This window comes from Gymnoscopelus microlampas (genome assembly GCF_963454915.1).
Source record: "Gymnoscopelus microlampas genome assembly, chromosome: 21".
Taxonomy (NCBI): Eukaryota; Metazoa; Chordata; class Actinopteri; order Myctophiformes; family Myctophidae; genus Gymnoscopelus; species Gymnoscopelus microlampas.
Window position 1 is genome coordinate 40,165,456 of NC_139958.1, and position 10,943 is coordinate 40,176,398.

Here is a 10,943-nt window from a genome sequence, read left to right on the forward strand (position 1 = left end):
ATATTCAGTGCACCAATAACAAATAAGACAAATAACCTGTTAATAATTAAATGGGGCACTATGTAACTTTTTTTAAATGAATAAAATGTTATTAAGTCCAATCTGTATAGTAGAGTATGTTAATATACAATATAACTTATACAATATGGGTGATTGTATTTTGTCTCCCAGCTCTTCTATTGACACATTTTGATCGTGTCAAAGGTCATGCCTCACCTAGACACAGGATTTGACACAAATTTTGACCTGATGGTCAAGATTCAATGTATCCCCTAAGCCAGGGGTCCCCAAATTATTTAGGGGGGTCCCCAGATGATTTGCTTATTGTGCAACAATGTTTGTTCACTCAACAATAAAGAAACCAACATACAGTATGAGTGTATACTATACAGGGTATCTGCACATTTCTAAAGTTACAATTGAATGACTTTTAAGACCTTTATGATAACAAATTGCCAAATTAGCTAATATTACGTAAGAAAGAGGCAAGTTTTGTGAAAATAGCCGATCTAGATAGGCTGTAGATCGGCTATTTTCACAAATTTTATCTGTGCAACCGAGTCAAACTAAATATAATGCCTACAATTCCAAGTGCTTGTCAGGGTGGTGGGTCCCCAGTTCAAATATGATATTTTTTGGGGGATCAAAGCACTGAAAACTTTGGGAACCCTTGCCCTGAGCATGCAGGCAGGCTAATTTTTGCGTAATGGTAAAGATTTCAGTACTTGCGCAGGAACCCAGGTTCAAATCCGGGGTAGAAGAGAAAAGTTACATAGTGCAGCTTTAAGTCAAGTGCACTACTCATTCCTCATTATCTTTAGAAAAGGTAGACAGCTCTTATATGTAGACAAATATTAATGATAGAAAACAAAAACACATTAACCTGAGTTGTGAGATGTATGGTAGACACTGAAGGAAGATCCTCACTTCACTCTCTTCATCTGACCAGCCTCTCAGCTCTACTGGTTTCTTCTCTGGTTGGAGTTCCAGCACCTCTAGGAGGAGGGAGACCTTTCTCTTTGAGAGGTCTACGGACCAGACAGCAGGAAGTGACTGGTAAACTGGTTGCAATGCTGGAACAACGCTTCTGCCTGTTTGAGTCTCATAGTTCTTCACATAGGAGTACAGGTCCAGTAGTATATCACATTGATACTCCTTGTCTTCCCAAGAAAGGGGCAATGTTTTGTAATTACACACAGAAGACAACAATTCCAGAATCTTCTCTCCTGTTTCTTCCCTTTCTGCTGCTTCACAAATGAGCTTCCCCAGGAACTTGGATGGTTCTTGACCAGCAACACTGAAACAGTTTAAAAGAAAAACAAAATCAAAAATGTATCTCTGTATCATAAACAGAACCAAACAACGATGGACACTGTATCCATCAGAGTTGAGGTTAAACAGTCAATGGACAATGTAGAAAACTGAAAACATGTCGTGCTGTCAGGTGCAAACCTTGTACTGTATGTACAAAACTGTTACTTAAAAATAAAGGAAAAAGGAACCTGTGTTCCAATGGATTTAATGTAGTTATTATTTAGTCAAAAGCTCTTGAATGTTAACATTCAATATTTATAAAACCCAAAGAAAAACATAAAGATTAAAGCACTTAAATTTAAAAAAAGGAAAAAATGACAACAACCCAGAAGCAGATCTACAGGCTCACAATAGGTTGCATCTGTAATGGCCAAGCCATTTATTTCTTTACTAGAAAAAGTCTCCGCCAGGTCAGGTAGATTATTGTGGCCTCCTGGTGGCACTATAATAGGCCAATGTGAAAAGGGTGCCATTTCTTCTTAGGCCTTGCACGACAATCGGACATTGCATTCATGATTTGAGGCATTTTGTTCCAAAAATGTGGTTTGCTAAATTAGACCTGCTGGTGGCGCTATAACAGGCCAATGTGAAAAGGGTGGCATTTCTTCCTCGAACTAGTGGGAATGTGCGTGTAAAATTTCACGGCAATGGCACACTGCGTTCATGATTTGAGGAATTTTGTTCAAAAGGGATCAATCCTGCAAACTTTGGAAGCCAATGTTAGCCAAGTAGGATGGAATATGAAATATCGGACACATCCATCTTGATCACATGACTATAGAGATACTGTGTACCGATTTGCGTGATTTTTGGACAGAATCTGAAGGAGTAAGAGCAAATTTGTATTTTTTTTTACAAAACTCAGCCTCCTGGTGGCGCTCTAAAAGGCATATGTGAAAAATGCAGGGCAAAGGTATTTCCTTGGCCTCTAGGGAGTGTGCGTGCAAAGTTTGACGCAGATCGCTGCAGTTATAGCTAAAAACGTGAATTGGCCTGTTATAGCGCCACCATGAGGCTGATGTGAAAGTTTTCAAGTGGCATTTCTTCCTGGGCCAAGTGGGAATCTCTGCGGACAATTTCACGGAAATCGCATGCTGCGTGCATGATTTGAGGCATTTTGTTCCAAATGAACCAATCCTGCATACTTTGGAAGCCAATTTTAGCCAATCAGGATGGCATATGGAAAATCAGACAGATCCATGTTGATCACATGGCTATAGAGATACTGTGTACCGATTTGCGTGTTTTTTGGACAAAATCTGTAATAGCAAAAAATGTGTTTTGCAAAAGTCGGCCTCATGGTGGCGCTATGACAGGCTGATCTGAAAAATGTGGGGCAGAGGTTCTGCTTTGGCATCCAGGGAGTGTGTGTGCGCAGTTTCACAGCGACAGGGCCAACGGTGGCGGAGATTAGCTGCTCGCAGACAGAAGGACGGACACGCACACGGACACACGGACGGACGGACGGAGGGTAAAACATACTCTCTCGCCATGCCTCTCGGCCTGGCGGAGACAATAAAACTTGAAATAGGAGATACAAGATTTGTAAAAATCTAAATTTTAAGACCTTTATAATACCAAATTGTCAAATATAACGTAAGAAAGAGGCAAACTTTGTAAAAATATACAATCTACAAGTTCTGCTATTTTCACAATATGTATCTGTGGAACCGAGTGCAGCTTCAAGTCAAGTGCATTAATCATTCCTCATTATCTTTAGAAAAGGCAGACAGCTTTTATAATATGTAGACAAATATTAATCAAATAATAAAAAGCATTAACCTGAGATGTGAGATGTAGGGTAGACACTGAAGGAAGATCCTCACTTCACTCTCTTCATCTGACCAGCCTGTCAGTTCTACAGGTTTCTTCACTTGTTGGAGTTTCAGCACCTCTAAGAGGACAGAGGCCTTTCTCTCTGAGAGGTCTATGTACCAGACTGCTGGAAGTGACTGGTAAACTGGTTGATATGCTGGAAGAACACTTCTGCCTGTTTGAGTTTCATAGTTCTTCACATAGGAGTACAGGTCCAATAGTACATCACATTGATGCTTCTTGTTTTCCCCCAAAAGGGGGAATGTTCTGTAATTACACACAGAAGACAACAATTCCAGGAGCTTCTCCCCTGTTTCTTCTTCTCTTTCTGCGGCTTCAGAGATGAGCTTCCCCAGGAACATGGATGCTTCTTGACCAGCAACACTGAAACAGTTTAAATGAAAACCAACATGAAACATTGATCTCTGTGAGCTTGTAGATCTACTATATATATTTTTTTATCGTGAAAACGTGTGCAAATCTCTGAATATATATGTTTTAAAGCGACAGTTTTTAACTCCGATCTGTGGTTCTGGGGGGGTCCCTGGAACAACAAATTTTGAGATGGGGGTCCGTGGACAAATACATATCATTTTGGGTGGTCCTTGACATGGAAAGGTTTTGAGCACCACTGATATAGCAACATAAGTTTTTTTTTTAACTGTAAGAGATTTAGAAGACATTTGTAGAATTCCCAGAAGCAAAGATTTGAGTTACAAATGTTTGCTTTAAAAATATATATATATTCAAAGATTTGCTAATTTTTTTTACGATTGTAAACAAAATAGCCAAAGAAATCTTAAAATTACATTGATGCTTCCCCGGTCTTAATGGGTTAAATAGAATTTCATAACTGAATGTTTAAAAGTAATGAGGACAAAATATTCAATATGCCACATAGTCCCTGTTACCTGAGTTGTGACATGTATGGTAGACACTGAAGGAAGATCCTCACTTCACTCTGTTCATCTGACCAGCCTCTCAGCTCTACTGGTTTCTTCTCTGGTTGGAGTTTCAGCACCTCTAGGAGGAGGGAGACCTTTCTCTCTGAGAGGTCTATGGACAAGACTGTTTGAGCTGCCACGTAAAGTGGTTGTAATGCTGGAAGAACACTCTTGCGTGTTTGAGTCTCATAGTCTTTGACATAGGAGTACAGGTCTAGAAGGAAGTCCCATTTGTGATGCCAATATTCAGACAGTGAAAACACTTCCTCTATTGTTTGTGTAATTAACGTCTCATGGAGAGCTGCTTGCACACACAGATTCATCACAAATCTGTGCCCTGTTTTTTTCTGAGAAGTAAACCTGTAGATTGTTTTAAAGGAGGAATCAACATTAAAAACTTGATCCATGAACCTATAGAACATAATTTCACAAGCCAAAAAAGGCAATGATGTAGCTAAGAATATCCAAATAACACTTTAACTAGATCTGATCAAAACCGAACTCTAAATCACCCATTATGAACTATGTTGGCATGTTATTAGCAACAAACAGAATTATTAGCATTGTGTTAGCTGAATTAATATTTCAAGTAAAAAACAATCAGTGCTTTTACACTGGAAACTTTAAGATTCTCTTTAAGATGGGCTTTGACTTTTTTCCCTTCCTTTTTTAAAAGCCTTGTCTGTAAATAACTATAACTCCTTAATTTGACTCATACTTGAACAAATTGTATTGTTTACAGTTTTTATACAACTTTTGACTAATAGTCATCTTTCAATAGAATTGTGTTCCTTTCAATTTAAATGTAATTGAGTAAATATATACAATATACAAAAAAATCCCAGTTACCCGAGTTGTGAGATGTACTGTAGACACTGAAGAAAAATCTTGACTTCATTCTCTTCATCTGACCAGCCTCTCAGCTCTACTGGTTTCTTCTCTGGTTGGAGTTTCAAGCATTCTAGGAGGACAGAGGCCTTTCTCTCTGAAAGGTCTATGGACCAGACTGTGGGAGCTGCCAGGTAAAGTGGTTGTAATGCTGGAAGAACACTCTTGCTTGTTTGAGTCTCATAGTCTTTGACATAGGAGTATAGGTCTAGAAGAAAGTCCCATTTGTCAAGCCAATATTCAGAGAGTGAAAAGACTTCCTCTATTGTTTGCGTGTTGAACCTCTCACGGAGAGCTGCTTGCACACACAGATTCATCAGAAATCTGTGTCCTGTTTGATTCTGAGAAGTAAACCTGTAGATTAAGTAGAAAAAAGAGGAATCAACATGAAGTAAAAAAAATAAAAAAGGCAATAATTTTTTGCTAAAAATACAAAAATTCAATCAGGAACTAGATTTCTTCTATCAAATCTGACTCTTTAATATACGTATAGGGCATGATACGAGGTAGTGTCATGGAAATTGTGAATAATCATTTAAGAATATGTGTGTGCTGTCAGTGTGTAGTTATTTTGGAGAATGTATTCTAGTGCTGTACACTTTTTGTTATCTCAGCCAGGCCGGAAGGGCCGGGAGGCGGAGATTTTGTTCTTGCCACTGTCCGTCTATCCATATACACGCTAATCTCAGCAATCGCTAAACCAATCAGCATGAACCTTTGCATGCACACTCCCAGTTAGCCCCATTTATAACCTCTCCCTACGCTATGTAGCTCTGGGATGAGGTCCTACGTGGGTTGGTGCCGTTTGAGCAGGACATTTTCAATATTTTCCACTTTACATGATTCTTACCCCTTTCTGCACATTGTATCCAAAAAGTAAAGATTTTCTGCAATGCTCTCAGATGTTTTAACTTTTAGTGCAAAAGAAAATCTATCCAGCGGGTTGAAAAAAGCATTTAAATCGCATATTTACTCAGCCGGTTCCATAATATTCCTACTCTTATTCGTTGTGTTTATACCACCCGGAAGTATCATCCCTTTTGGCAGCGGAGCTGCCACCCCTGGTCGGATAATGAATAACATCTGGTTTCATCAGGTGGAAGACGCAATTCAGCATTTGACGCCATTTCACGTTTTGGCCAATAACACCTGAAGCGTAGGTAGTGCAATACAATCATTTTATTGTGGAACTCTACAGCCGGGTCTCTAGAGGTTGCTTGTGGCTTAAATCTTAATGTTTCAACTTTATTTGTCTGTACTCTCTGCACTCTGTTGAGTAGTGGTAGTGTAAGCATTGTCCCAGGAAAAGACCACAGCACTCTGCTTTTCTGATAAAAACTCAGCAGTGACTCATGTTTACACTAGTATCATCGAGAGATCACATTCTCAGAGATTCATGTATTTTCTGATTGTATTCCCTCTCATGATTGGTATGTCACGCATAGCAAATTATAGCAGATACTTTCTCTTGTTCTCTCTGCACTTTGCTTCTATCCTGGATATGCTCCAAAGCCGCTCTTGCATTAAGATAGAAAACTGTCTCTCTTTGTATTATAATTCTTTACTAGGTGCACACGTGTAGACTTGGGACTGACCGTGACTACAAAGTAAAATCCTGAGTGTAAATTTAATCCTGAGAGTGTACACATGTAGCCACACGTACCCTTACGGGTCCAATTGGTTACATTTGTACATTCTCAGAGTTAAATTGTAAGACCTTTATAATACCAAGTTGCCAAATATATTACGTAAGAAAGAAGCAAACTTTGTGAAAATAGCCAATCTACAAGCTCGGCTATTTTCACAATATGTATCTGTGGAACCGAGTGCAGCTTTAAGTCAAGTGCATTAATCATTCCTCATTATCTTTAGAAAAGGCAGACAGCTTTTATAATATGTAGACCAATATTGATCAAATAATAAAAAGCATTAACCTGAGTTGTGAGATGTAGGGTAGACACTGAAGGAAGATCCTCACTTCACCCTCTTCATCTGACCAGCCTGTCAGTTCTACAGGTTTCTTCGCTTGTTGGAGTTTCAGCACCTCTAGGAGGACAGAGGCCTTTCTCTCTGAGAGGTCTATGTACCAGACTGCTGGAAGTGACTGGTAAACTGGTTGATATGCTGGAAGAACACTTCTGCCTGTTTGAGTTTCATAGTTCTTCACATAGGAGTACAGGTCCAATAGTACATCACATTGATGCTTCTTGTTTTCCCCCAAAAGGGGGAATGTTCTGTAATTACACACAGAAGACAACAATTCCAGGAGCTTTTCCCCTGTTTCTTCTTCTCTTTCTGCTGCTTCAGAGATGAGCTTCCCCAGGAACATGGATGCTTCTTGACCAGCAACACTGAAACAGTTTAAATGAAAACCAACATGAAACATTGATCTCTGTGAGCTTGTAGATCTACTATATATTTTTTTTATCGTGAAAATGTGTGCAAATCTCTGAATATATATGTTTTAAAGCGACAGTTTTTAACTCCGATCTGTGGTTCTGGGGGTGTCCCTGGAACAACATATTTTGAGATGGGAGTCCGTGGACAAATACGGTTACATGTCGGCAATTCGACATGTCGCCATCCCGACATGTCGGCAATTCGACATGTCGCCATTTCGACATGTCACCATTTCGACATATTCTAACTGTCGGAGTGGAGGCACTTTCCATAGTTTTCAAACGACCCACCATTCCGACTTGACTTTGGCCAAGGGTGAGACCTCCGTTGGGGCCTCCATCCACCCTGCGCCAAATACCGAGGTGTTCCTAGGCACTAGTTATGAACGGGCTGACCCGTAGCCCGCGGGTTGGACTGCGAGCGGGGACGGCGAGCGGGAGAGTCAAGATTTCAGAGGCAATTATCGCAGTGCGGGATGGTGCGGGCTGCGCAAACACGCAAAAAAAAGAAAGAAAAGAAAAAGCTTTTGGTACCTTCTCTCTCTCCCATTTTCTCTCACTCTCCTCTCTCCTACTCTCCCGTTCTTTCCTCCTGGCTGGAATCATCTGGGCTTATATTAAATGTGTTGCTTATTTGATCAATGATGCACAACTGCCTCTAATGTAGCCTATATAGGCCTACAGCCTCTCTCTCTCTCTCGTTCTCGCTCTCTCATTGATATAATTGCCCGGTATATATTTATTTGGTTATTTTATTGTTTTGAGGTCTAGGCTACTCTCCTGAGTCTCCTCCGTCAGCTGTCATTGAGTATAGAAAGATAATTGACACCAGCCAGCTGACTGTGCTTAATGGTTGATATTATGAAAAAAGTAAAACTCATCACAGAACGACAAACAGGAGAGGGGACAATCCGTTGTCATTTTATTGTAGATTTAAAAGCAGCCTATTAGACTATATTGACTGTAGCCTACTACAATATGTCTTGGATTTGACCTGCAATGCTTCTGAGAGGGCCATGGCGTGAGTAACAACGGACTTTAACATTAGACTATGAATGAAATGCTGCAGATGTATTATAAATTGTTGGAAAAACAGCCCATAACACTCCCTCCCTCGCTCCATTACGCATGGTGCACTGTGTGCGCGCCCTTTTCCTCTCCAGAGTTTTATGAATCCATTACAATCAATATTGCAGCTGCAATAATATATCATTCCAAATAATCAGTAACATGTTGGCTATAGCCATGTCTGTCAAATAATACTGTATTCAAATTTGTATTTATTCTGTGAACTCTCTAGTTTATTTTCCTGTATGATATGACCCTATACAGTCCAAACGGGACGCCTCCCTAAGTAACGGTCCCTTATGCATTGTACAATATTCAGCCCTTGGTAAGGAGTTTGAACGCACACAAAAAGAACAATTGGTATATCCTCAGTAGCGACCCAAAATTGGCCACTACTTTCAAGGACATGCCCAGAGTTGTCTATAAACATCCTCCTAATATAAGACAATCAGTTGTCAAATCGGATATCATCCCCAAAATGCCAGATTCGTCTTTTTTGACTCAAATCCCCGAAGGCAATTACAGATGCGCCCGTTGCGCAATGTCATTTCACCGAAAGGTTTACGCACCCACTAACGGGGGGAAACGTTTTGATATCAAGGGCACTATAACATGCACAACCAAAAATGTTAAACACCTGCTAAAATGCCCATGCGGTCGAGGATATGTTGGTAAGACCAACAGGGCGCTAAAGACACGCATTTCCGAACACAGAAGCAGCATTCGCAACCAAGATCCAAAGAGCCCATGCAGTTGCAATGCACTTCATGTCCGCTAAGCACAATGTGGCCACTCACAGATATCAGGGGATTGAACATGCCCTAGACGAGGAGGAGATCTTAGATTGCTGCTACAGCGGGAATCTTTTTGGATTTAGGCCGCCTACACCCTACACTATGTCTCCTAAAGGAATGAATGAGGACTTCCCAATCAGCCACTTTCTTTAATTATAACTGTTGTTTCCTATGTTTAATGTAGCCTACCTGATTATTTAAATTCTGTTTTCTATAGATGTTATTAATCAAGTGTCCATTTGTGTTTTTTTCACTGTTGTTTTGTGGATATGTAGGCCTAAATGTTGAACACTGTATCTATTAGATGTTTTTCTCTATCTGATTACCCTGTGGTGTTGTCCCCCCCACTGATTGATAACGTGACCTGTGGGCAGGGGTGCAATGCTCAGTGGACGCGGTTGCACGGCGTGCAACCACTTATTTGGCCAGGGGAGGCGCAAGGACATGCACGGATGTGCACGCGCGTGCACGCGAGGTGCACGAGCGTGCATGCAAGAATGCGTCCCACTCGATCCGTGCGCCGAGCGAGTACCTGGCTACTTAGCATATCAATAGCGCAGCTCGTCAGCTGTGTTCAACTACGTCCTCACATACACTGTATAAGATTGGAGGTGTCATCTTTCTCACCCTCGTCTCAAACTCTGTCTGCCTCCGTATCTCCATCCCGCCCTCCTCTCCTCTGTGTCAGTCCACATGCATAGCGCTGCATGAAATGAATACAAGGAAAATTCTGACTCGTGGTCGCGGTAATTCGCAGATTAATGGCCTGACCTACAAATAATATTTTGGGGGGAAAAAATGGACCGCGGTCCGCCTGTTGAGTAGGCCTACCCCTGAATTAAAGCATCGAATAATATATATATATATATATATATATATATATATATATATATATATATATATATAATAAACAGTTAAGCAGGGAAACAATTCATTACATTTCAATAAGTAGTAAACTAAAAGGCAATAAACAACTTAAATGCACTGCTTATAATTTCAGGAATAAACAAATAAATAGGTGTGAATCACTCAATTGGTGCATCCAAATCAAACATAATGTGCAGTCCATATCATACGTGGCACACACACTTATGTGCGCTCATTAACTCCCTCTGGGAGAGCAAACGTCCTGATGGCCCACTTGACATCAAAGAGAGTTGGGATCGAAGGACTTACGGTGGCCATACACTACTGCCATTCAATCATGATTGATTGAGCTGATTGAGATGACATCATGATTTCTCCATGAGTCTTTGCTTTCGAGGAAAAAAAACAAACAATTTAGTAGGTGTGGATTGCTTCAGTCAATGAATCAACAGCGGTCGTTAACTCCCCACTGGGAGATCAGACAAACTTGATGGCCCATTCGCGCACACATAAAAGGTGATTAGGATCAAAGGCACTTAGTTTGTAGACAGACGCACAAGGCATGAATGGATGCCATTGATCGTAGGTTTCGGTGACTGTCTTGTTTGTAGCGAGTTGTGTGCGGCCGGGGAACAAGCGGCCATTAAATTATGATTATTATGATGATGATGATCATTATTATAATTATTATTATTATTGTCATAAAATAGCTAAACAATCCATTTTACGCACAGCAGCCCAAATACATGTCATGGTCCAGGTCCGGACAGTTCATTCTTCAAATAGGCCAGTAACATTAGTATTTATCTGATGAAGGCAAATGCTTCATCAGTAGGCTATTAAATAAGGTGTTT

At 40.4% G+C, this 10,943-nt stretch overlaps 1 protein-coding gene across 1 annotated transcript in view; it reads right to left on the minus strand.

The window, feature by feature from the left end:
• Positions 1-10,943, minus strand: part of LOC311038293 (uncharacterized protein) — a 54,382-nt gene that overhangs the window by 24,028 nt on the left and 19,411 nt on the right. The window contains exons 13-17 of the mRNA XM_084047717.1: positions 6,896-7,312; positions 4,923-5,315; positions 4,041-4,433; positions 3,097-3,513; positions 884-1,297 (exon numbers count right to left, since the gene is read on the minus strand). Coding sequence (XP_083903843.1) covers positions 884-1,297; positions 3,097-3,513; positions 4,041-4,433; positions 4,923-5,315; positions 6,896-7,312 — 2,034 coding nt within the window. The remainder of the gene's footprint in view (positions 1-883; positions 1,298-3,096; positions 3,514-4,040; positions 4,434-4,922; positions 5,316-6,895; positions 7,313-10,943) is intronic.